Here is a 23,999-nt window from a genome sequence, read left to right as displayed (position 1 = left end):
CTGATATCTAAGAAAACATGCTGACATTGGAGAGAGTTCAGAGGAGCCTCACGAGAATGATCCCATATTAAAGTCTTAATACGTAAAGAGTATTTGATGGCTCTGGGCATGTACTTACCGGAATTTAGAAGAATGAGGTACGGAGTTTGGGGGTGGGGGTGGAATCTCATTGAAACTTATTGAATATTGAAAGGCCTAGATAGAGTGGAGGTGGAGAGGATCTTTCCCATAGTGCAGAAGTCTAGGACCAGACGGCACAGCCTCAGAGATGAGGAATAATTTAGAACAGTGACGAGGAAAAACTTCTTTTATCAGAGCATGGTGAATCTGTGGGATTCATTGCCACAGATCACTGGGTAGATTTAAGATGGGGATTGATAGGTCCTTAATTAATCAGGATGTCATAGGTTATAGGGAAAAGGATGGAAAATTGGGGTGTAGTGAGATAATAAACCAGCCATGATGGAATTGCAGAACAGACCCAATAGTTAGAATGGCCCAATTCTGCTCCTATGTCTTATGGTCTAAATTGAAAAGAAAATGAACAAATTAATAGTATATCACTGTGCTCTGCAAACCAACATGATCCCAACTATATACACCTCTTGTGCACTGAGCTAGCATCAGCTGTGTTAGCAGTAAGCAATCAGTGACAGCATTCTCAGGCCCCAGAGGGGCTAAGTCAGTTCCTCACAAGTGACTGGCATTACAAGTGCATTTGCACAAAGGTAAGAGCAGGACCTGTGATCAGCTGTAATACTTGAAAAATTCTCCTGTCCTTTCTTAACATTGTTCTAAAATGTCTCTAGTTCTTAAGATCTTTTAAAACATCTATAGTTTTATAGCTAGTTCACAGCAGATTAGAGATATGAAGAAGAGTATCAGAAACATTTGGTTGCAAATAGCATTAAAACTTCAATGAGATATGATGCTGAGTGCCAGCATGTGTCATTTTCCAACTTGTAGAAAGGTCTTGTATTCATTATAATCAATTCAGTACTGTGACTTCTCATGACACATGACCTAATTCCAAAACGTTCATGTGGTGTAGTTCCTTATACATTCAAACACTGATTTTTAAATACTTCTCACATTCACCTCTGACATTCAAAACCATTTTCTTTCACAAGATTATATTCATAACAAAAATCTTCACTGTAGTCCCCACGTGAAGACAGCCCAGCACATCACACAAACCAAACTTCCGTCCTTGGATTCACTTTACACCGCACGCTGTCGGAGCAGTGCTGCCAGGATAATCAAGGACACGACCCACCCAGCCAACACACTTTTCGTCCCTCTTCCCTCTGGGAGAAGGCTCAGGAGCTTGAAGACTCGTATGGCCAGATTTGGGAACAGCTTCTTTCCAACTGTGATAAGACTGCTGATCAGATCCTGACCCGGATCTGGGCCCTACCCTCCAAATATCCGGACCTGCCTCTCAGTTTTTTTGTACTACCTTACTTTCCATTTTTCTATTTTCTATTTATGATTTATAATTTAAATTTTTAATATTTACTATCGATTTGTAATCCAGGGAGCGAGAAGCGCAGAATCAAATATCGCTATGATGATTGTACGTTCTAGTATCAATTGTTTGGCGACAATAAAGTATAAAGTAAGATTTCATAGGTTTTCCTTTCATGTACTTCCTTTCAAAAACCATTAGTGTTCAGTCAGGAAAACAGATACTATTGATATCTCTCTGCTGACCTTTATATTATTGATATACATTATCTTCCCTTTTCAGCACTTGCATTCCTTATGGTCAAGCTTAGATTATCTTCTATCCTATTATGATAGCAATTTTTAATTTATTTATCTTGCACACTCCCCACACTTTCTCTCATGGCTGACTACAGCTGCTTTAAGCTGTTAGCTATAATTTTTTCATGTTTCCTACTAGAGGATAAACAAGATTTTACAAATCCCTAATGACATCTTGGATCCTAGGCTCGAGGAGTTGCAGAGTTTGAATGTCTTATACCACTGAACCACATGCAAATGCAATTATTAATTCTGTATGTAAAATGAGTTATAACATTGCAGAAAATGGAAGGTTAAATAAATTAGCTGCTTTCTTGAAGGCACAAGGGACTGAAGATACCCTGACCTGCTGACTTCCTCCAGCGCTTTGGTTAACTACTTTCTTAGAAGTTTTTATTTTAAATTTGAATGTAGGTTGAACAAACTAGGTAGATTTCTACTAACGTCTGCAATTCAATTAAAGTTGGGAGTGTGGATAGAGCATGACGGTTTATGTTCTTGCAAATAAAGGGGAAGGACATTGGTATAACTCCAACTAGCAAAAACAAGTCAAATACAGTCTTTAACAACAATATATCCAGCTATTTATACATCCCATATGTCTTCAGAATTTTTACATCTGAAACTTGCATGACTTAACAACACTACAGTATTTCTAATACAGTTGACTCCAGTTAAATGGGCCATCAAGGAATCCTCTTATTTAGGACAACTTGAGAAAATAGCCAGGGTTCTCTTCATTTATTTGGAATAATATGCCACTTATTTGAGACAGGGGACTGTTCCTGAAGAGTTTCTAACTAGTGTCAGCTGCATGCACTTGGGTGACTGTTACATGTTACACTATGCTTGGGACGAACGGTTTTTAAATAGGGTCAGTTGTGTGTGTTTGTATTCAAAAAGCAATGATAATTGGTGAGAAATAAAAAATAAATCAATTCAGAAACTGTTCTGCTCAGAATGCAGTTTTAAGCATTCTGGCGTGGAGATGCCAGAAATGGCCAGGAGTGAAAATGAAGTGATTTCACTACTTCAACAAGTTGGGAGCTATGAAGAAATTGTAAGCATTGACAATCATCTTAAATGTTACAATGAAAATGAAGATTTGGAGGATGCAATTGCCAAAAAAATTGTATGAAGGTAGTCCATTATCTGCAATAGAGGTCTGCCCTGTTTTGTTCCTGTACAGTCAAGCAAAAGAACATGGCAGTGTACACTGGATGAATTCCTCTATCAAAAACTATTAGGAACTAATACACAGTTTTATAGTAGTAACAGTACTGTAGTAGTATTGGTAGTTTCTAATTTGTTCTGTATTTTATTTAAATACATAATTTGTTACTGAATTAAATGGGGGTTTGTTTTTTAAATGCATTTTTAACCATTTCCAAGAAACATCAGCGAATTAGGGCAGTTGCTAAATTGGGCCAAAATGTACTAGCCCCAATGTGTCTCAATTATCTGGAATCCACTGTATTTTGAAAGTTCTACATCCATTAAAATCTAATACAATCTAGTAATGGATAACATCTGCATGTTACTGCTTTAAGAGGTTAAGCATGTCAATGATCAATGATCAATTCCAACACAATCCATTACTTTTTGTGGATCAAGATCACTTAGTCCTTTCCCAGTAAATAATGCAACAAAAATTCATGTGGCCATGGTTCTATATGGACTTTGGTATTGAAGGGCCAATCGTGTCTAACAAGCCTGATGGAGTTCTTTGAGGAGGTGACCAGGCATATAGATGAGGGTAGTGCAGTGGATGTGATCTATATGGATTTTAGTAAGGCATTTGACAAGGTTCCACACGGTAGGCTTATTCAGAAAGTTAGAAGGCATGGGATACAGGAAAGTTTGGCCAGGTAGATTCAGAATTGGTTTGCCTGCAGAAGGCAGAGGGTGGTGGTGGAGGGAGTACATTCAGATTGGAGGATTGTGACTAGTGGTGTCCCACAAGGATCTGTTCTGGGACCTCTACTTTTCGTGATTTTTATTAACGACCTCGATGTGGAGGTAGAAGGGTGGGTTGGCAAGTTTGCAGACGACACAAAGGTTGGTGGTGTTGTAGATAGTGTAGAGGATTGTCAAAGATTGCAGAGACATTGATAGGATGCAGGAGTGGGCTGAGAAGTGGCAGATGGCGTTCAACCCGGAGAAGTGTGAGGTGGTACACTTTGTAAGGACAAACTCCAAGGCAGAGTACAAAGTAAATGGCAGGATACTTGGTAGTGTGAAGGAGCAGAGGGATTTTGGGGTACATGTCCACAGATCCCTGAAAGTTGCCTCACAAGTGGATAGGGTAGTTAAGAAAGCTTATGGGGTGTTAGCTTTCATAAGTCGAGGGATAGAGTTTAACAGTCGCGATGTAATGATGCAGCTCTATAAAACTCTGGTTAGGCCACACTTGGAGTACTGTGTCCAGGTCTGGTCACCTCACTATAGGAAGGATGTAGAAGCATTGGAAAGGGTACAGAGGAGATTTACCAGGATGCTGCCTGGTTTAGAAAGTATGCATTATGATCAGAGATTAAGGGAGCAAGGGCTTTACTCTTTGGAGAGAAGGAGGATGAGAGGAGACATGACAGAGGTGTACAAGATAATAAGAGGAATAGATAGAGTGGATAGTCAGCGCCTCTTCCCCAGGGCACCACTGCTCAATACAAGAGGATATGGCTTTAAGGTAAGGGGTGGGAAGTTCAAGGGGGATATTAGAGGAAGGTTTTTTACTCAGAGTGTGGTTGGTGCGTGGAATGCACTGCCTGAGTCAGTGGTGGAGGCAGATACACTAGTGAAGTTTAAGAGATTACTAGACAGGTATATGGAGGAATTTAAGGTGGGGGCTTATATGGGAGGCAGGGTTTAAGGGTCGGCACAACATTGTGGGCCGAAGGGCCTGTACTGTGCTGTACTATTCTATGTTCTATGAAACAGCAACAGAAATTGAATTGTATACTGTAATTAACAGGGCATACAAGTTATCCTCAGCTTACACAAATACATCATTAACACTGAATCATTGTAAATTTGACTAGTGCCAGACATATGATTAAATCCATTTCTGCAGGCTTGTATGATTAAATAAGGTCATGTAGCACTATTGATGCAAGTCCATTATTTTTGACCAATGCATTTGTATATTTTACATGCAATGCAATTTCTCCCTAAATAAATGTGATGTCAAATTGTTCCATTGTTAGTCAGAATGAAAACAGATAATTTCACAAATAGATCTATAAAGCAAATGGATAGCACATATTGGTAAAAGAAAAATCTATTTTAGCATTCTATTATAATCCATCAGGCTGTAACAGGCATTCATTATAAGTATAAAAATATGATGACAATTTCAGTGATCATATATTGACATAATTCTGTTGCCGAAATATTCAACACACAGAATAACTACAACGTATTCTGTTAGCATGTCCGTACTCTGGGTTGATAAAGATAGACTAAACTCTATCAACTGCCTGACCCTCCTTCAACTACTATCTTCAAATGCTTTGAACTGAGTTTAAGAATATTAATCTATTCCCTATTGGGAAGGGCTCATTTAAAAAATTACTCTCACATTTTGCTTTACTGGTAAATCTCACTAGAGACAATAGAATATCTTGTGCTGAAGAATTAGAAGTGTTATAATTAACTATACCTGGAAATTAAAACCCTAACTCACCAACTTTTTCACTATATATTGTGTATTTCAAGGAATTTCACTAACTTCATGAAATCTGACAACAGCAACAACTAACGCATGCAATAGATGGAGGAGGGTGAAGTGTTCTACAATTTGTAAAGCTTTAGAAAACTGAACATACTTTCATTAAGTTAATCCCATCCTATTTTTCACTATTCCACCATTGTCAGCCATACCTCCAGCCACCTAAATTTCCTAAATTATCAACCCTTTTATCCCTTCCTCTCTCTTATAAAATGGCTACATCTTTTGATAAGTGCCCTGTTATTTACTTATCTTACTAGTTTGATAACAATGCATGTGTTCTGTGATGTTTTGCTATCTTGAAGGTTCTATAAAATACAGAGCGACACACAAAATTCTCGAAGAACTCAGGATGTCATACAGCATCTAGAGAGGGGAACAAACAGTTGATAGTTTGTGTTGAGTCCCTTCATCAGGACTGGTATGGAAGGAGACAGAAGTCAGATTAAGAAGGTGAGAGGAGAGGAAGGAACACACCCTGCCCCCCACCACCTTATTCTGGCTACTGCCTCCCTCTTCTTCCTTTTCAGTGCAGATGAAGGGTCCTGGCCCAAGCATTTACTGTCTATTCTCTTCCATACATGTTGTCTAACTTGCTGAGTTCCTCCAGCATTTTGTATGTGTCGCTCAAAACTTTCAGCATCTGCAGAATCTTTTGAGTCTATAAAACACACATTACTTTCATTTAGTAATACCATATTTTTAAGACAGAAGTCTTTTCAGAATAAACATAGAGTATGCAATAGGGTTCAGGTCCAAAGTGGGTAAATGTGCCAGGAAGGTGGTGCTACTGGATAAGAGAAGATGGTGAAAGCTTGTTAGGTACCCAAATGATCTGCTCTCAAACGTAAACAGATTGAGAGAAAATAGAAATCAAGGAAGGAACTATAAACTACTAAGCCTAGCAAATGTTGGAAATCTGGGGGAAAAAAAAGTATACAGGAAATATCCAGCATATTGCTACAGATTGATGACAGTCACAAATGAGAGCACTGGCTGCTTGAAATTGAGAGATTTTTAACCTTTTCTATTCTGATTGAAGATCATTGACCTGAAATGTTTCCTTCTCCCTATATGCTGCCCGACCTGGTGAAGATTGGTTTTATTTTGTTCATCAGTGGGGAAAAAAAACTAAACTTGTAGAATGATAATATTCCTTGGAAGCTTTGCTCTCAAGTTCAAATAAATGTGATTAGTGTTATATTTATCACACAGCATTCAACCCAATGAGTTTGCAGTGGCTCTTTTCAAAGAGAAGTCATTCAGTCTCATTCATCATTCGTCTTCCCATGTTCCTACAATTTATTTCTCTTCAATACTGATATTTTTTAAGCATGGAAAACCACCCTTAGGAACTTATCCATATCACTGAGCTGTTGACATATTGAAGAATATCTCAAAAAACTTGGTCAACAAATGGCTTTCCCCATTTATCATACAGTGTTGTTTTGTAAGTTGACAAATTCTCAAATTGACATACATGTCTCAACACAGAGAGCAATGTATATTCATAAATTTGTTTTTCACTTATAGCTTGACAAATATCCTTTCACTATTAATAAGAATCGTCACCGCTTTGGTTTTAACTTTCATCAAAGAAATTTGGGATTTTATGCAACAGAAGTTCAGAAGGTAAAGCTGGCATGGAATTCAAATCACTACTTTAATCACATACCTTCATCTGTGCAAAGGGTTGTTCATAATTGCCAACATATAGTAGTCCAACAGTCTGAGGGAGTAACCTTTAGAAAAAAATATGAAGAGTACAACCAAGTAAGCACAAAAATCATAGAGAGTTAGTAATTGCTGTAATTCAGTGCATAGCTAGTACCATTTATGAGTTGAAACAACAATGGCAACTATAGAAAAACAAGTGGGCAGAATTCTGCCATCACTGATAACAAAGGAAGCTTAAATACAAATGGTTTAATACACTACTTTCTGCTGACTATCCGCTGTGCAGCTGTGGAAATTTAAAAGTGTTTTCACATTTAAGTTAAATTAATATATCAACAGTACTTAGAATTGTTTTAGGATTAATACACTTGAGCAAAGTTAACCTTTTGTTCAACAATCATCTGCCACAGGGCTCCGTGTTCCGACGAACTCTTCAACATCTAGGTAAGCAACATGCCATGTAGATGACAAACAGCTGAGGTAATGATGCCAAGCCCACTCTAAACAGCAATAGTGTTAATGTAGGAATATTACCAGAAATGGAGCTGAAGTCAAATGCCCAAAAAACTAGTGCAGTTTTTTGACTTTGCAATAAAAGTACCAAAAATCTTACTGCAACTTTTGGTGGCAGCAATGTGGAATGTGATCCCATTTCAATTTATCTTGGAGTGACAAAAGAATTTTCAGTAACTTTCAAATACTGCCCAAAGGAAGTAAGCTAACAAGACCCAAGAAAACTAATATGGAGACACAAGAAACTGCAGAATCTAATCTGAAGAAGAAAACAAACTATTGGAGGAACACAGTAGGCCATGTGGCATCCACAGAGGAAAATGGACAATAAGTAGATCATCCAACAATCGTGGCACCACAGTAGTGTAGTAGTTAGCAAGATGCCATTGCAACTCGGGGCGTTCTGGAGTTCAGAATTCACTTCCAGCATAATCAGTAAGGAGTTTGTGCATATTCCCAGTGAACTGTGTGGGTGCTCCAGTTCCCTCCCACAGTCCAAAGATGCACTGGTTAGCGGGTTAATTGTTCATTGTAAATTGTCTTGTGATTAGACTAGTTTTAAAAAGCAGTGTGACTTGTTGGGCCAGAAGAGCCTGTTCCATGCTGTATCTCTAAATAAATAAATAAATACATACATATAGCCCAGCTACAGGCCCTTCAGTCTAATGAGTTCATGATGACTATAATGCAAACCTAGCTAGTTCTAATTTCCTGCATTCAGCCCATATCCCTCTAATCCCATTCCCCCCCCCCACCCCCCAGCCCATATATCTATCCAAGTGCTCCTTCAATTGTACTATTAAACCTACCTCAACCACTTCTGGCTACTCATTCCGTATAGTCACTACCCTCTGCTGCCCCTCAGGTTCCTTCGGAATCATCCTCCTTCACCTTAAAGCTATAACCCCCCCCCCCCCAAAGTTTTGGACTCTCCTATGCTAGCGAAAATACCTACTGTCCACCTACCTCAGCCTCTCAATTTTCAGCTAATTTGGTTTGTCCGGCTACTTGAGAACATCGATGTTCACGGGCAATTTTCCACACTGTCTGGTAGATGCCAGTGTTCCATCTTGGAACAGCTTGGCTAGCTCCAGAGCACAAGTCTTTAGTACTGCAGTCTGGTAGCTGTCTTGTCCAACAGAATTAGTGCTCTTAGCTGCTTCCTAACATCACATGGAGTGAATCAAAATAACTGAAGATTGGCTTCTGTGATACTGGAACGAAACCAAGATAGATCATTCAGTTGGCACATCTGGTTGAATGTGGTTGCAAATGTTCCAGCCTTATTTTTGGCACACATTTGCTGATCACGCCATCATTGAGGATGAGAGCTTGGCTAGTGGTGTAACAACAACAACTTCTCACTCAATGTCATTAAGACCAAGGAACTGATAGTAGACTTCAGGAGAGGGAAATCAGAGGACAATGAGCCAGTAATCATTGGTGGATCAGAGGTGGAGAGGGTCAGTAACTTTAAATTCCTGGGTGTCACTATATCAAAGGACCTGTCCTGGACCCATCATATAAATATAATTGTGAAGAAAGCATGACAGTGCCTTTATTTCCTCAGCAGCTTGGGGAGATTTGGCATGTCATCAAAAACCTTGGCAATCTTCTATAGATGTCTGGTGGAAAGTGTGCTGACTGGCTGCATCACAGCCTGGTATGGGGAGACTAATACCTTCGAGTGGAAAATTCTACAAAAGGGAATGGATTTGGCTCAGTACATCACAGGTAAAACCCACCCAAAAATTGAACACATAAACATGAAACATTGCCGTAGAAAAGCAGCATCCATCAAAGATCCTCAGCACCCAGGCCATGCTCTTTTCTCTCTGCTGCCATTAGGTTGAAGCTACAAGCGCCTCAGGGCTCACACCACCAGGTTAAAGAACAGTTACTACACCTCAACCATCAGGCTCTTAAACAAATGGGGATAACTACACTCATTTAAGAAATCTTTTATCCTGTTATTTCATGCTCATTATTTATTGCTATTTACTTACTAGCTGCATTTGCACAGTTTGTTTCCAGTTTACAGTTCCTGATGTTTACAGTTACTGTTCTATGGGTTTGCTAAGTATGGCTGCAGACAAATAATCTCAGGGTTGTATGCAGTCACGAGTAGGTACTCTGATAATAAATTTTACTTCGAACTTCCTTCTCCGAATAGTTGGTTACCTGTCGATTTTCATCCATGACTAAAGTGGGAGCACTGCATTATTTTGATCTGGGCCACTGATAGCAAGATTCCTTTATTCATTTTTAACATTCACATCTTGTGCTTCAGATTCACCTGGTTAGCTCCTTATCTTTGCATAAGCCTGGAGTTACTTCTAGCAAGTCCTCCTATGTTCCTCAATGAGCCATGTCTCAACAGTGATTGTTATACCTAAACTTACAAACAGAGACAGATACGAGGAAATCTGCAGATGCTGGAATTTCAAGCGACACACATAAAAATTGCTGGTGAACGCAGCAGGCCAGGCAGCATCTCTAGGAAGAGGTACAGTCGACGTTTCGGGCTGAGACCCTTAGTCATGACTAACTGAAAGAAGAGATTTGAAAGTGGGAGGGGGAGGGGGAGATCCAAAATGATAGGAAAAGACAGAAGGGGAGGGATGGAGCTAAGAGATGGAAAGTTGATTGGCAAAAGGGATATGAGAGGATCATGGGACAGGAGGCCTAGGGAGAAAGAGAGGGGGAGGGGGGAAGCCCAGAGGATGGGCAAAGAGTATAGTGAGAGGGACAGAGGGAGAAAAAGGAGAGAGAGAAAAAAAATTTTTTAAAATAATAATTAATAAATAACAGATGGGGTGCGAAGGGGAGGTGGGGCATTAACAGAAGTTAGAGAAGTCAATGTTCATGCCATCAGGTTGGAGGCTACCCAGACGGAATATAAGGCGTTGTTCCTCCAACCTGAGTGTGGCTTCATCTTGACAGTAGAGGAGGCCGTGGATAGACATATCAGAATGGGAATGGGACATGGAATTAAAATGTGTGGCCACTGGGAGATCCTGCTTTCTCTGGCAGACAGAGCGTAGGTGTTCAGCGAAACGGTCTCCCAGCCTGCGTCGGGTCTCGCCAATATATAGAAGACCGCATCGGGAGCACCGGACGCAGTATATCACCCCAGCCGACTCACAGGTGAAGTGTCGCCTCACCTGGAAGGACTGTCTGGGGCCCTGAATGGTAGTGAGGGAGGAAGTGTAAGGGCATGTGTAGCACTTGTTCCACTTACAAGGTAAGTGCCAGGAGGGAGATCGGTGGGAAGGGATGGGGGGGGGGGAACGAATGGACAAGGGAGTCGCATAGGGAGTGATCCCTGCGGAAAGCAGAAAGAGGAGAGGAGGGAAAGATATGCTTGGTGGTGGGATTCCGTTGGAGGTGGCGGAAGTTACGGAGAATAATATGTTGGACCCGGAGGCTGGTGGGGTGATAGGTGAGGACAAGGGGAACCCTATTCCTAGTGGGGTGGTGGGAGGATAGGGTGAAAGCAGATGTGCATGAAATGGGAGAGATGTGTTTGAGAGCATAGTTGATGGTGGAGGACGGGAAGCCCCTTTCTTTAAAAAAGGAGGACATCTCCTTCGTCTTGGAATGAAAAGCCTCATCCTGAGAGCAGATGCAGCAGAGACAGAGGAATTGTGAGAAGGGGATGGCATTTTTGCAAGAGACAGGGTGGGAAGAGGAATAGTCTAGGTAGCTGTGAGAGTCCATAGGCTTATAGTAGACATCAGTAGATAAGCTGTCTCCAGAAATATCCAGATTGCAAGGATAAGTGCCAAGAGGGAGATCAGTGGGGAGGGACAAATGGGCACAGGAGTCACATAGGGAGCAATCCCTCCGGAAAGCAGAAAGTGGGGGCCAGGGAAAGAAGTGCTTGGACTCCTTTGGAAATGGCTGAAGTTTCAGAGAATTAATGCTGGATGAGGAGGCTGGTGGGGCGGTAGGTGAGGACAAGAGGAACCCTATACTTGGTTGGGTAGCGAGAGGGTGGGTATGAGAAATGGAAGAGGTACAGTTGAGGACAGCATTGATGGTGGAGGAAGGGAAGTCCCTTTCTTTGAAAAAGGAGGAATGTCCTTCGTTCTAGAATGCAAAGCATCAGCCTGAGAGCAGATGGGGCAGACACGGAGGAATTGAGAGAAGGGGATGGTGTTTTTACAATTAACAGGGTAGGAAGAGGTATGGTCCAGGTATCTGTGGGCTGATAATAGACATCAGTGGATAAGCTGTCTCCTGAGATAGAGACAGTGAGATCAAGAAAGGGGACGGAGGTGTCGGAAACAAACCAGGTAAATTTGAGGGCAGGGTGGAAGTTGGAGGCAAAGTGGATGAAGTCGACGAGTTCAGCATGGTTGCAGGAAGTAGCATCAATGCAATCGTTGACGAAGTGTAGGAAAGTGCGGGAAGGTCAACAATGTAGGCTTGGAACATAGACGGTTCCACATAGCCAACAAAAAGGCAGGCTTAGCTGGGACCCAAGTGAGTGCCCATGGTTACACCTCTTGTTAGAAGGAAGTGGGATGAGCGGAAGGAGAAATTATTTAGAGTGAGGACAAGTTCTGCCAAACGGAGGAAAGTGGTGGTGGAGGGGAACTGGTTAGGTCTGATGTCCAGAAAAGAACGGTGAGCTTTGAGGCCTTCCTAGGGGGGGATGGAGGTGTACAGGGACTGGACACACATAGTAAAAATAAAATGATAGGGGATCAGGGAACCTGAAATCATTGAAAAGATCCAGAGTGTGTGAAGTGTCATGGATGTAGGTAGGAAGGGTCTGAACTGGGGGAATAAAACAGAGTCGAGGTATGCAGATATGAGTTCAGTGGGGTAGGAACAAGCTGAAACAATGGATCTACCTGGACAAGTGGATATGTGAATCTTGGGTAAGAAGTGTGAAGTGGTTCATTTTGGTAGGTCAAATGTGAAGACAGAATATAATATTAATGGTAAGACTCTTGGTAGTGTGGAGGATCAAAGAGATCTTGAGGTCCATGTTCATAGGACTCGAGACTGCTGTGCAGGTTGACAGAGTTGTTAAGAAGGCGGATGGTGTGTTGGACTTCATCAACTATGGGATTGAGTTCAAGAGCCATGAGGTAATGTTACAACTATACAAGAACTTAGTCAGACCCCACTTGGAGTACTGTGTTCAGTTCAGGTCATCTCACTACAGAAAGGATGTGAATACTATAGTGAGTGTGCAGAGGAGATTTACAAGGATGTTGCCTGGATTGGAAAGCGTGCCTTATAGGTTGAGTGAACTTGGCTGTTTCTCCTTGGAGTGATGTAGGATGAGAGGTAACCTGATAGAGGAGTATCAGATGATGAGAGGCTTTGATCATGTGGATAGCCAAAGGCTTTTTCCCAGGGCTGAAATGGCTAACACGAGGGGGCATAGTTTTAAGCTGCTTGGAAGTAGGTACAGGGGGGGGATGTCAGAGGCAAGTTTTTCCACACAGAGTGGTAGGCACGTGGAATGCACTGCCAGCGACAGTGGTAGAGGCAGATACAATAGGATCTTTTAAGAGACTCTTTGATAAGTATATGGAGCTTAGAAAAATAGAGGGCTATGCGGTCCACACAAGTTGATAAGGTGGTTAAGAGGGCACAAGGTGTGTTAGTCTTCATTAGTAAGGGCACTGAGTTCAAGGGCCATGAGGTAATGTTGCAGCTTTATAGAACTCTGGTTAGACCACTTGGAGTAATGTGTCCAGTTCTGGTCACCTCATTGTAGGAAGGATGTGGAAGCTTAAGAGAGGGTGCAGAGGAGATTTATCAGAACTTAGTGGGGCCGGGGCCCCTGGGCTGAAGGCCTGATGGGCCCCTGCTGACACCATAAAATGCTGCTATACCAAGCAAACAAAGGCAAGAGCAAGAGCAAAGGTCATACTGGTCTAAATATCAAAGCTGTGGACCAAGACATTGGTTTAGTACAATATGTAGGCTATAAACTTACAGACCTTAAGAGGGAGGACAGAAAATAATGCAAATTCTTAGTTTGAAGGACAGCATCTAAAACACTCAAAAATTGACCTAGGCTTAGTTGGCTTAGTAAAATTATGAGGGAGATGAAGTATGATGTATCCAATCTTAATTTTTTACTTAGCTATTGCTGCACATACCATAGGCCTTATTTCTCAAACAATGCCAAAGCATTTTTATCTAGGTATTTTTCTCAACCGTGTGTTCTGAAAAAGTAAAATGGAAATGAGACACAAAAAGGCCAGAGAGATGGCACTATGGAAAAGTAGGAAACTTGACAATACTCCAACAATCTTTTTGAAAAATGAGATCTGGCACATACTAACCTATTGCTGTGCTGTGTGGCTTGCAGAGTAAAGACCACTTATTATTTACTAGGTTTGTAAACAGTCAACTATTAGCCTATTACCACAGAAACAGCACTGACACACAAGCCGAGATATTTACAAAGTCAGATGCTTGTTTTTCAAAACTAAAACCTAGTTCTTCTGGATTTCTTCGCAGTGAAGTCCTTTTCCTGTGGCGTTCACTATTTTCATGCTTTCCTACGCGCTCAGCAGCATGTTTCCAGTTGCTGAAGCCAGTTTTGAAGATGGACTGACAGTTACCATCACTGAAGATGCGGCATGGAAAACAAAACACACGGCCGGTGGAAGGGGTACATAAGAGCCAATGCCTTGATATGTACTCACCATTTACCAGCTTGTGTTTGAAGTGAAATTTGGAGAAAAAACGTTTCTGCTGTTTGTATACTTGTTCCGAAGCTTTAATATCCACATCCTTATTCTGACAGGACTCCGGCCCTTTCTTAGCCCAGTATGTTCGGACTGAATCATCTAATGTTTCTTTTCCCCAGTAAGCAGGATCAGTGCTGTAAGGATCCTCAGCAGCGGTAACGTTAACATTAATGGCGGCCCAACTTGGTTGTTTGGAGGCCTCTGTGGTCGGGAATCCCAAAGTCATGCTCTCTGCCTCTTCAACGTTAGCTGCTGACTGTGGCAAGGACAGTGGTCCTGTTCTAACGCTGGTGCTAGCGCTAACTGTTGAACAAATCTCCATGTGTCCACCGGTCTCAGACCGTGACAAGAGCGATGGTGATGGTACTGCTGCATCATCGAGAACAGGTTTAAAAAATTCTGTCAATTTCAATGTCTTTTTTACTGTTTCTTTCTCACGGTCCTCTTTTTCTTGTTTCTTTTTTTCTTTTCTGTGCTCCACTCTCGTATTTTTTTTCCACCATGATGATAGCTACCTATTTTGGGCCCCTCTGCAGCTCTGGCTCCTGGGCTGCAGCCCAGCCTAGCCCTGCCTAAAATCCGGCCCTGGTTACTCCTACAATGCAACTGTATATTTGGGACTTAGTCACATAAATAAAGATATGGTGCTTTATTTTCAAGTCAGGATGGTATTAGATTTGGAGGGGAACCTGCATGCAGTGGTGTTTCCATGTGCCTGAAGCCTTTAGATTCCTTACCACTGAAAATTATGGGTTTGGGAAAGGCTATCAGAGTAGCCTAGTTATACCTGAAGTGTGCACTGCTGGGCATTAAGGATGCAAAAATATAACACATAGATGCAAGCTGCTGCTGTTGAGATGAGATGGTGTTCCACATTAAAACCCCTTTTGATTAACGAAAAACAATGTTACTGCTAAAAAAGAACACAAACATCAGCAGCCCGGTAATAGGCTTTGTTTCAACTTTATAAATATTCAGTACATAAAACTGACAGAACTTTTATATTCTATATAACTTAGATATGAAATACTGACACTTTCAAAAGGGGATGGCAGAATGAGCAACATGGCAGTGAGCAGCTTATAAAATGAAATCAAGATATTTTCATTATTCATTTACTTTCAGTTCTTCTATTTGGCAGGGCTACATCAAATATATAAAATAATTAGGCAACCTATTACTGTTATACAGCTCTGCTGAGAGTTTAACAACACAATGTAAATTTCTATAGCACTTTCAATGTAGAAGATTCAAAGTGCTTCAAAGGAGGGCTATCAAACAAAATTTGACACAAAGCTATATACAGAGATACTAGAATAGATAACTAAAATAAAGGTCTGATGGCACTCAGTTCAAGGGGCATGAGAATAGATAATTTTACTTTTGTCACGTGCAACTTCAATTACTTCATCCTAATACTAAAGCAGTGGCTAAGCCTGATCCAAACATCAAGTTGCAGGAAAGATGATTGAAGGGAATGGCATTATCAAGGACTTTGGAGTGGAAAGAAATGTAAAGAATAGGTGCATATCTTTACAAAAGGCATGAGTCAGAAAGGAGAGACGTTGGCAGATTTGAAGCAGGGCGCAACAGTATCTGAAAGAAATGCTCTCTGTGAAAATTTAGGCAGGCAAGGAAGGTGGATGGTCAGCAGCTCAGTGAGAAAAGTGTCAAGAATCCTTTACTTTTACTTTCACTCTTGCATGCAAGATGTGCTCAGAGAAGTTCCACAAAAGCAATGTGAAATATTGGAGCAAGAAACATGCAAACACAATATGCAAATACGATCAGTGAACCAACATTTTAGGAACTGACATATCTGCCAAGATTCTCATTTAAAGCAAAGTAGAAATGTGTAATACCTGCCCTTCAGTACTTTATCACAGTACTGTGAAACCGTGAAGCCAAGTCTTGTGTTGGCCATTTTTGAAGCGAGTTTTCTGGTAGGTCAATTCCTCTAAATTATTCTCCATGTAAGTTCTTTTTAAATCAACTGTGAAAACTAAGTGCTTCCCAATGTGATATGAAATCCTGTTGCTCCCACTCTTCAAGCAGCACAGTCAACAGCAGATACTTATTGTTAAGTCTTCTGTTTCAGCACACTGCAATATCAACAGCTTTCTTCCTAACTCTACTTCAATGAAATGTTGTCTTCCAGAAAACAAATTGGATATTGGCCATTCCAATCCAATAAAAACCCCCAGCCACTTATTAACACTATATTAGGAGCAGCCACATAATGATTTTAAAAAAAGTGAACCTATCCAATCTGTCACTTTTTCCAAAGATACTAAAGATGATCAGCTTGACAGTGGAAAATTATAGATTGGGATCATTGTAGATGGGAGTACCCATATTCACAAACAACACAAGTATTGAAGATAAGGACATTGCAAAATTATCAACATCAGGAACCATTTGATTGACAACGAGACATAATAGAGCTTTGAAGCCTACTGCTTTGATGAACAAAAACTTGGGCTTCAGAATATGATTTTAACACTATTACAAGGAATTGTAGAGAGGCTTCAATTTTAGACAGCTTAATAAGTATTTTCTATAATGTGTTTATACTTCACCAGTAATACATCCTCTCTATTCTTATCATCAGGCCCAGAATCCCATTAAACATTGGCACATTTATTATGCAACTATGTCATAAGCTGTCTAACACATTTTCCCCTTTTAATCTTCCGTGAAATAAAGACTAAGGGCATGCAGAGTTTGAATTGTTCAAGGAGCAGAGTAATGTAGTTGATTTAACATAATTCTATTCATTAATTTCTGATTGAATGTTGAATTACCAGCAACTATATCAAAGCTGTAGACAATTAAATTGTTAGACATTAAGGGACTCAAGGGATATGGGCTGATGTAGGAAAGTGGCTTTGAGGTAGAAGTTCAGCCACAATTTTGAGACCATAAGCCATAGGAAGTGAATTAGGCCATTTTGGTCCACCATTCTACCACGAATGATTTAGCATCCCTCTCAACCCCGTTCTCCTGATTTCTCCTCGTAACCTTTGGCACACTTACTAATCAAGAACTATTGACAACTACTTTAAATATATCCAGTGACTTGGCCTCCAAAGGCATCTGTGGCAATGAATTCTGCAGATTCTCTTGTTGAATACAGAGTAGGGATGAAGGGCTGAATAGCCTATTGGTCTCCATTTCTTGTACAGATGTAGCACAAAAATATAATACTTTTTAATTAGATTTTCTGCACTTTCACACCAAATTGTTTTGTTTAAAAGTTATGTCACAAATAAACTTCACAAGTCACACTACCAGACATCCCACCCTGCAAAAATTTATTTCAGGGAGGTATCACCACCATTTCAGGTAGGTAGCACCCCTGCCCCCTGCAACACCATATCTCTCCCCCGCTCCCCCCCCCCCCACCCCCGGTCAACCTCCAAGGGTGTGTGTAATAATTTGTTTAGTGATTTTGTCTAATCTGTAAACCAAGTTGGGTATATGCAGCAAATGTGACATTAAAATATGTACTTATATTATATTATATTATATTACATTATCATGTTTATTCTATTACAACTTTAAGTAAGTCTACAGGGAGTTTGGCCTCATCACGTAGGACATCAATAGCATAGCTCCTTAGCGGTTAGCCAGCTAGTTTAAATAACGTTAGCTATGCTAATTAACAAACGACACCTGTTAAACTCACCTCAACATGTCTTATGCATTTTAACCCACCATGGGCAATAGAAAAGTCACTGTTGCAAACAGTGCAGCGAGCAACACTGTCATTATTTTTGGGGTCAACTGTAAAGCCCGCCCACAGAGAAAACTGATAGGTCTACTTAGCAGGGGTCCCCAACATTTTTTTGCACCGCAAACTGGTTTAATATTGACAATATTCTTGCAGACTGACCGGGGGGGGGGGGGGGGGGGCGGGGGCGGGGGCGGTGGGGTGGTGTTAATCATGACCGGAATATAGGTGATAAGTCGATAGCATCATAACATTTTAAGTAACGTTTGGATATTAAACACACAGCGCATATTTTCCCCGTATGAACATATAAAATCATTGCAACACACCAATATCGCTGAATCAATGGGAGCCCTGGGCTTGTTTCCCTGCAACAAGACGGTGCCATCGAGGGGTGATGGGAGACAGCGATACTCGAAGGGGGTTCCTTATGTCCAGTCTATTCCGCAATTTTGTTTTCGTTGCAATCATTGCAGAAAACTCCGCTTCACAGCAATATGATGTTGGAAATGGAAGCAACGTTTTCAGTGCTTTTGTGGCTATCTCAGGATATTTAGCCTTGACTTTGATCCAGAATGCCGGCAGAGATGTTATGTCAAACATACTTTTCAGCCCACCATCATTTGCAAGCTCGAGGAGTTGATCTTCCCGCGCTAACATGGATGACACGTGGGTAATGACCTCGCGTGCGTTCAAGCTCAACAGTGCGTGACAGGGAATGAGGAAAGGTGCAGCTGACTCATTCGCCAAATTGTATCGTTTCCTCGCGGCCCAATGGTTGGGGACCAATCTTAGCACAAAGAGAGACCAATCAGGATGCTCGCTCTCCCTCTCCCTCTCTTTCTCAAAAAAATCTATTTCCGGGATATTGTATATAATTTCCGGGCGTCAGGGAGCCACTATCGATATGCAGGAGACTCCTGGAACTTCCGGGAGAGGTGGGGTGTCTGCACTACTCGGGTGCTATAGTACTGTGGTGGTTGGCGCAACACTATTACAGTTCAGAGTTCAATTTCGGTGCCATCTGTAAGGAGTCTGTATATCCTGTCCATGGAATGCATGGGTTTTTCCCTGGGTGCTACACTTTCCTCCCGTGGTCCAAAGACTTACTGGGTAGGTTATTTGGTCATTGTAAATTGCCCCATGATTAGGTTTGGGATAAATTAAGTTTGTCAGGGTTTGCTGGGGCGGCATGGCTTGAAGGGGTGGAAGGGCCAACTGATTGCCAGCTGGCTGGATAGACAGGTAAGTCTCATCTGTGCCAGGTATCTTTAGTTCCCAAGAGAATAAGTCGGATGCTTGGCTCCATGGCTAATGGAAGTCAATGTGAGTTCCATAAGTTTGTATGTACACTGATCAGTTCTAACCAAGAAAACTGGATGATTCAGGGTGATTTTCTTATAACATTCCAGAGATACAGTACATATTAAGTTTTCACTACAATAAAGAATGTACTTGGGTGGAAGGTGAAAGGCACCTAACATTAACAGTATCAATTCACAAAAAAAGCCAAAAATATTTTTAAAAATGTTTGCCGATAAACAAAATATGGTTTATGCCACCAGCTGTGTAGCTGGGTTGAAGATTGTCACCGTACACATTAATGGAGCAGCTGACTTAAATCCAAATGTGCCAATATCACAAATATTGACAAGATGGAAGAATGAAATTACAAGGAAGTATCTATAATTCTGGATAACAACATGTATTTTCTGACACATTAAAGCTCAGGAATCACGTACAGAAGGAAAACAGGGTCAACCTTTCCATTTGACAAACTTTCATTAGAAGCAACCAGTTCTTGTTCTCTTGCTGCAGATGCTACCCAATAGCTGCGCAATTACAACAGTCACAATCAAGAGAAAATCTGCAGATGCTGGCGATCCAAGTAACACGCACAAAATGCGGAGAAACTCAACAGGCCAGGCAGCTCCTATGGAAAAGAGTATAGTCGACGTTTCGGGCCGAGACCCTTCATCAAGACAATTAACAACAAACAAGTGAAAATCTGCAGATATTGGAAATCTGAGCAACACACACAAAATGCTGGAGGAACTCCACTGTTGTGATGAGGCCACACTTAGGTTGGAGGAACAACACCTTATATTCCGTTTGGGTAGCCTCAAAGTCAACGTCACCATCATCAGCCTCCAACCTGGTGGCACGAACATCGATTTCTCAAACTTCTGGTAATGCCCCCCAACTGCACCCTCCTCTCCATTTCCCATTTACTTTTCTCTTTCTCACCTCATCTCTTTGCCTGCCCATTGCCTCCCTCTGGTGCTCCTCCCCCCTGTTCTTTCTTCCATGGTCTTCTATCTCCATCTAAGAGACTCCCCCTTCTCCAGCCCTGTATCTTTTTCACCGATCTACTTCCCAACAATTTACTTCATCCTTCCCCCCCTCCAGGTTTCACCTATCACCAGTTGGTTCTCTCTCCCCTCCCACCACCTTTTAAATCTACGCCTCAGCTTTTTTACTCCAGTCCTGCCGAAGCGATTTGACCCGAAATGTCGACTGTACTTTTTTCCATAGATGTTGCCTGGCCTGCTGAGTTCCTTCAGCATTTTGTGTGTTTTATCTGGACAATTACAATAGTTTCAGTTTTTATTTCAGATGAAAGCAAAACAGGTCTGCACCTGTTTTGCTTTTCAATGTCAATCAAATATCTAAATAGGAAAATGAGTGGCAAATGAATTTCAACTTAATCATCAGAAATATTGTCACTGACTTTTAGATAGCAAAATTTGTTTTATAGCAGCAGTGTTGCCCAAGGATGTAAAATTACTATAAATTACAAAATAAATAAATAATGCAAAAAAATAATGACGTTTCATTCACTGGTCAGAAATCTGATGATTGAGGAAGAATGTTTCTAAATCACTGAGTGTGGGGTTTTAGGCCTAGCTAATATATCACATTATTAAGAAATCAGCAATCATTTAAATAGTGAAAAATTAGGATGTGCATGCACAAATCAATTGATAGTCTGTACTATCAAAGAGTAGCAGTCAGTTAAAAATTTTTAGTCTTTATGACTCAAAGCAAGAACGTAAAGGGGAAGTTTCACAGTATGGTCAAACAAATGGCATAATGTGCAGTTCCACAGGTCTCTACCTTAGAAAGGATATACTGGCTGATCAAGGCATGTAGAGTGTAAGCTACAGGAGAGGTTTATCAGAAACTTAGCCTTTCAGAAGTTAGATGAGGAGGGTAAATTACATAAATTAGACAAATTCCAAGGAACAGATGCAGAATGACTTGTTTTGAAACCTTTAAGTTCTAATTGCTAGACTATAATTTTAAGATTAGCTTATACCATGACAGATGGTGTAAGTCTATGTTAAAATTATAGTTGAGCAATTAGTCATACAGCATGGAGAGAGGCCCTTCAATCCAACTCATCCATGCTACTGGGCTGCCCAACAAGTTAGTCCCCTCTGCCCTTACTTGGCCCATAGCTATTTAAATTTCTTTCATCAATGTATTTATCTAGATGGCATTTAAATATTGCTAATTGGCACACCTCAAGCACTATTTCTGGCACCTCGTTCCAAATACTGATCATCCTTTGCATGTAACAGCTGTCTCTTTAACCATAAGACCATAAGATACAAGTCCCTTTCAAATCTCTCGCCTCCAATCTTAAACCAATGCTCTCCTGTTTTTAGCATCTTCTTCTTGGGAAAATAAGACTATATATATACTTTCACGCTTTCTACATCTCTCATGATCTTGTATACCTTTATCATGTCATCGTGCATTCCAGGCAATGAAGTCTTAGCTTACTTAATCTCTCTTTGTAACTCGGGCCTCCAAATCCAGGCAACATCCTGCAAAATCTTTTCTGAAGTCATTCCAGTTTAATATCATCTTTTCTATAACAGAACAATCAAAGCTGCACACAATATCTAAGTGTGGCCTCACCAACACCTTATATAAAAGCAACATAACATCTTAATTCCTATACTTAATGCTCTGAACGATGAAGGCCATATTGCCAAACACCTTCTTCAATACCATATTGTGATGCCAAGTTTAATGATCCACACTCCTAGATCCTTCTGTTCCATTGCACTCCTCAGGGGTCTACCATTTACTGTACTAGTACTACTCTGTTTAGATCTTTGAAAATGCAAAACCTCACATTTATTGCCTCATATTCTGAGTGAAATAACTAATAAAAATACACAAAATATGTTATAGATGGAGAATTTTGTCTCAAAAGAAGATAACTCAATTAAAAATTTTAAATTGGTGATCAAAACATTTGAGAGTATAGAGAGACTTGGGATTGAGCCAAATGGAATTTGATTGTAATGACTTTATAGGAAATGTGTCCTGTTTCCAAAGGCTGATATTTTCCCCCTTTGTTCCAAAAGGTGTTGTCTAATGAGCATAGCTACAAAATTACAAAATGTCTGATAATGTTTAAGAGAGCTTCTTAAGCATATAATTACACCAAAATTTACCACAACCAGTCTAAATGGATGTTTTATTTTTCAGATGAACAGTGGTTCTAATTCATTTTCACACATACTTGTATGTCCCTATCATTCTTAAGTAGTGATCTTTCCCCAGAGAACACAGAATTAATGAATCATTTTACAGAATTCAAAATAATATCTGGACCTGTAAATTTGTGAATGGTGGCATTGTCTTTGTTTTCATCCATTGCTCTCAAAGTCTCTGTTTCAAATAATACATCTGATCACACCTTGAAGGTTACCAATCAACTAGCATTCCAGATCAAACATGCTTCAGATGTTCCCTTCAAGGCACATTTTGGAGACAACCAGAAATCTGTGACAGACCTTTAAAATGTTAATTCATGGAAATGCTGGGTATGTATTATATAGCCGTGCCAGCATGCTACATTATCCAGTTAGACTATGTACCCCAATTTATCGGTTTTCAAACCATACCTTTACTCAACTAGCAATTTCACTTAAACAGCATCTAAAGAGGTTTCAGAAATAAAATTTTAAAAGGATTTTAAAATCCTACCTTATTCATTTTTGCTCAGTTCTTTAAAAATTACATTTAATTCAATATTTGCATGCAATTGGTAAAGAGAAGATGGTTGATTCTGAACTGGATGAATTCAGATACTCTGTAAGGCAAGAAATTACAATCCCTCTAGTCTCTACCAATACGCTGGGAGTATTGGACTTTACAAATTGAGGGCGTGGAATGGCATGGTAAGCATTCCTGATGGTGGTATAACAGTGGTCAAGTGTGTTGGCTCCTCCAGTTGTACAGGTGATAGGTTCACGGTAGTTGTTCAGAAACTTCTGCAAGGCGGCCTGGTTGAAATCTCCCACAATGATAGGAAAGGCATCAGGGTTTCGTGCCTGCTAATTAAGGAGCTCAGCTCTTCCAGTACTAGCCTGATGCTGGCCTGCGATGAAATGTACACTGATACCAGGACGATGGCAGAAACTGCCTTGGCAGATAAAAAGGATGATCTTGGACCACTAGATGTTTCAAGTTGGGTGAGCAGGACTGAGACAGAATTATCATGATGAGTTAATTATAAAACATACTCCATCTCCTCTACCATTAAAAGACTGAGCTGTCTTCTCTTTTCAGTCAACTGCTGCTACTGTTAACAAATTTCATGTCACATGCGGTGATAACAAACCTGATTCTGAACCCATTGAGCTGCAGCACTGTGTCCAAGATAGTAGGAGATAGCCATGTTTCCGTAAAGCAGAGTACACAGCAGTCCCTGATGTCCATCTGGTACAACAATCTTGCTACGAGGTTTTCAATTTTGATTTCCAGAGACTGTACAGTTGCCAGAAGGATAGTTGGGATAGTCCAATAACCTTTCCTCACTTTCTTTACCTTAAAG

The 23,999-nt window shown here is 40.6% G+C and overlaps 1 protein-coding gene across 4 annotated transcripts in view; it reads right to left on the bottom strand.

Annotated features, from left to right (window-relative positions):
* Nucleotides 1–23,999, bottom strand: part of rngtt (RNA guanylyltransferase and 5'-phosphatase) — a 384,142-nt gene that overhangs the window by 33,018 nt on the left and 327,125 nt on the right. For all 4 annotated transcript variants that reach the window (XM_072249966.1, XM_072249979.1, XM_072249970.1 and 1 more), the window contains one exon: nt 7,170–7,236. In XM_072249966.1, the coding sequence (XP_072106067.1) occupies nt 7,170–7,236 (67 nt within the window). The remainder of the gene's footprint in view (nt 1–7,169; nt 7,237–23,999) is intronic.

Source organism: Mobula birostris, chromosome 2 (assembly GCF_030028105.1).
Source record: "Mobula birostris isolate sMobBir1 chromosome 2, sMobBir1.hap1, whole genome shotgun sequence".
Taxonomy (NCBI): Eukaryota; Metazoa; Chordata; class Chondrichthyes; order Myliobatiformes; family Myliobatidae; genus Mobula; species Mobula birostris.
Note: the sequence above shows the minus strand (reverse complement) of the source record. Positions and strands in the feature narration are given on the sequence as shown.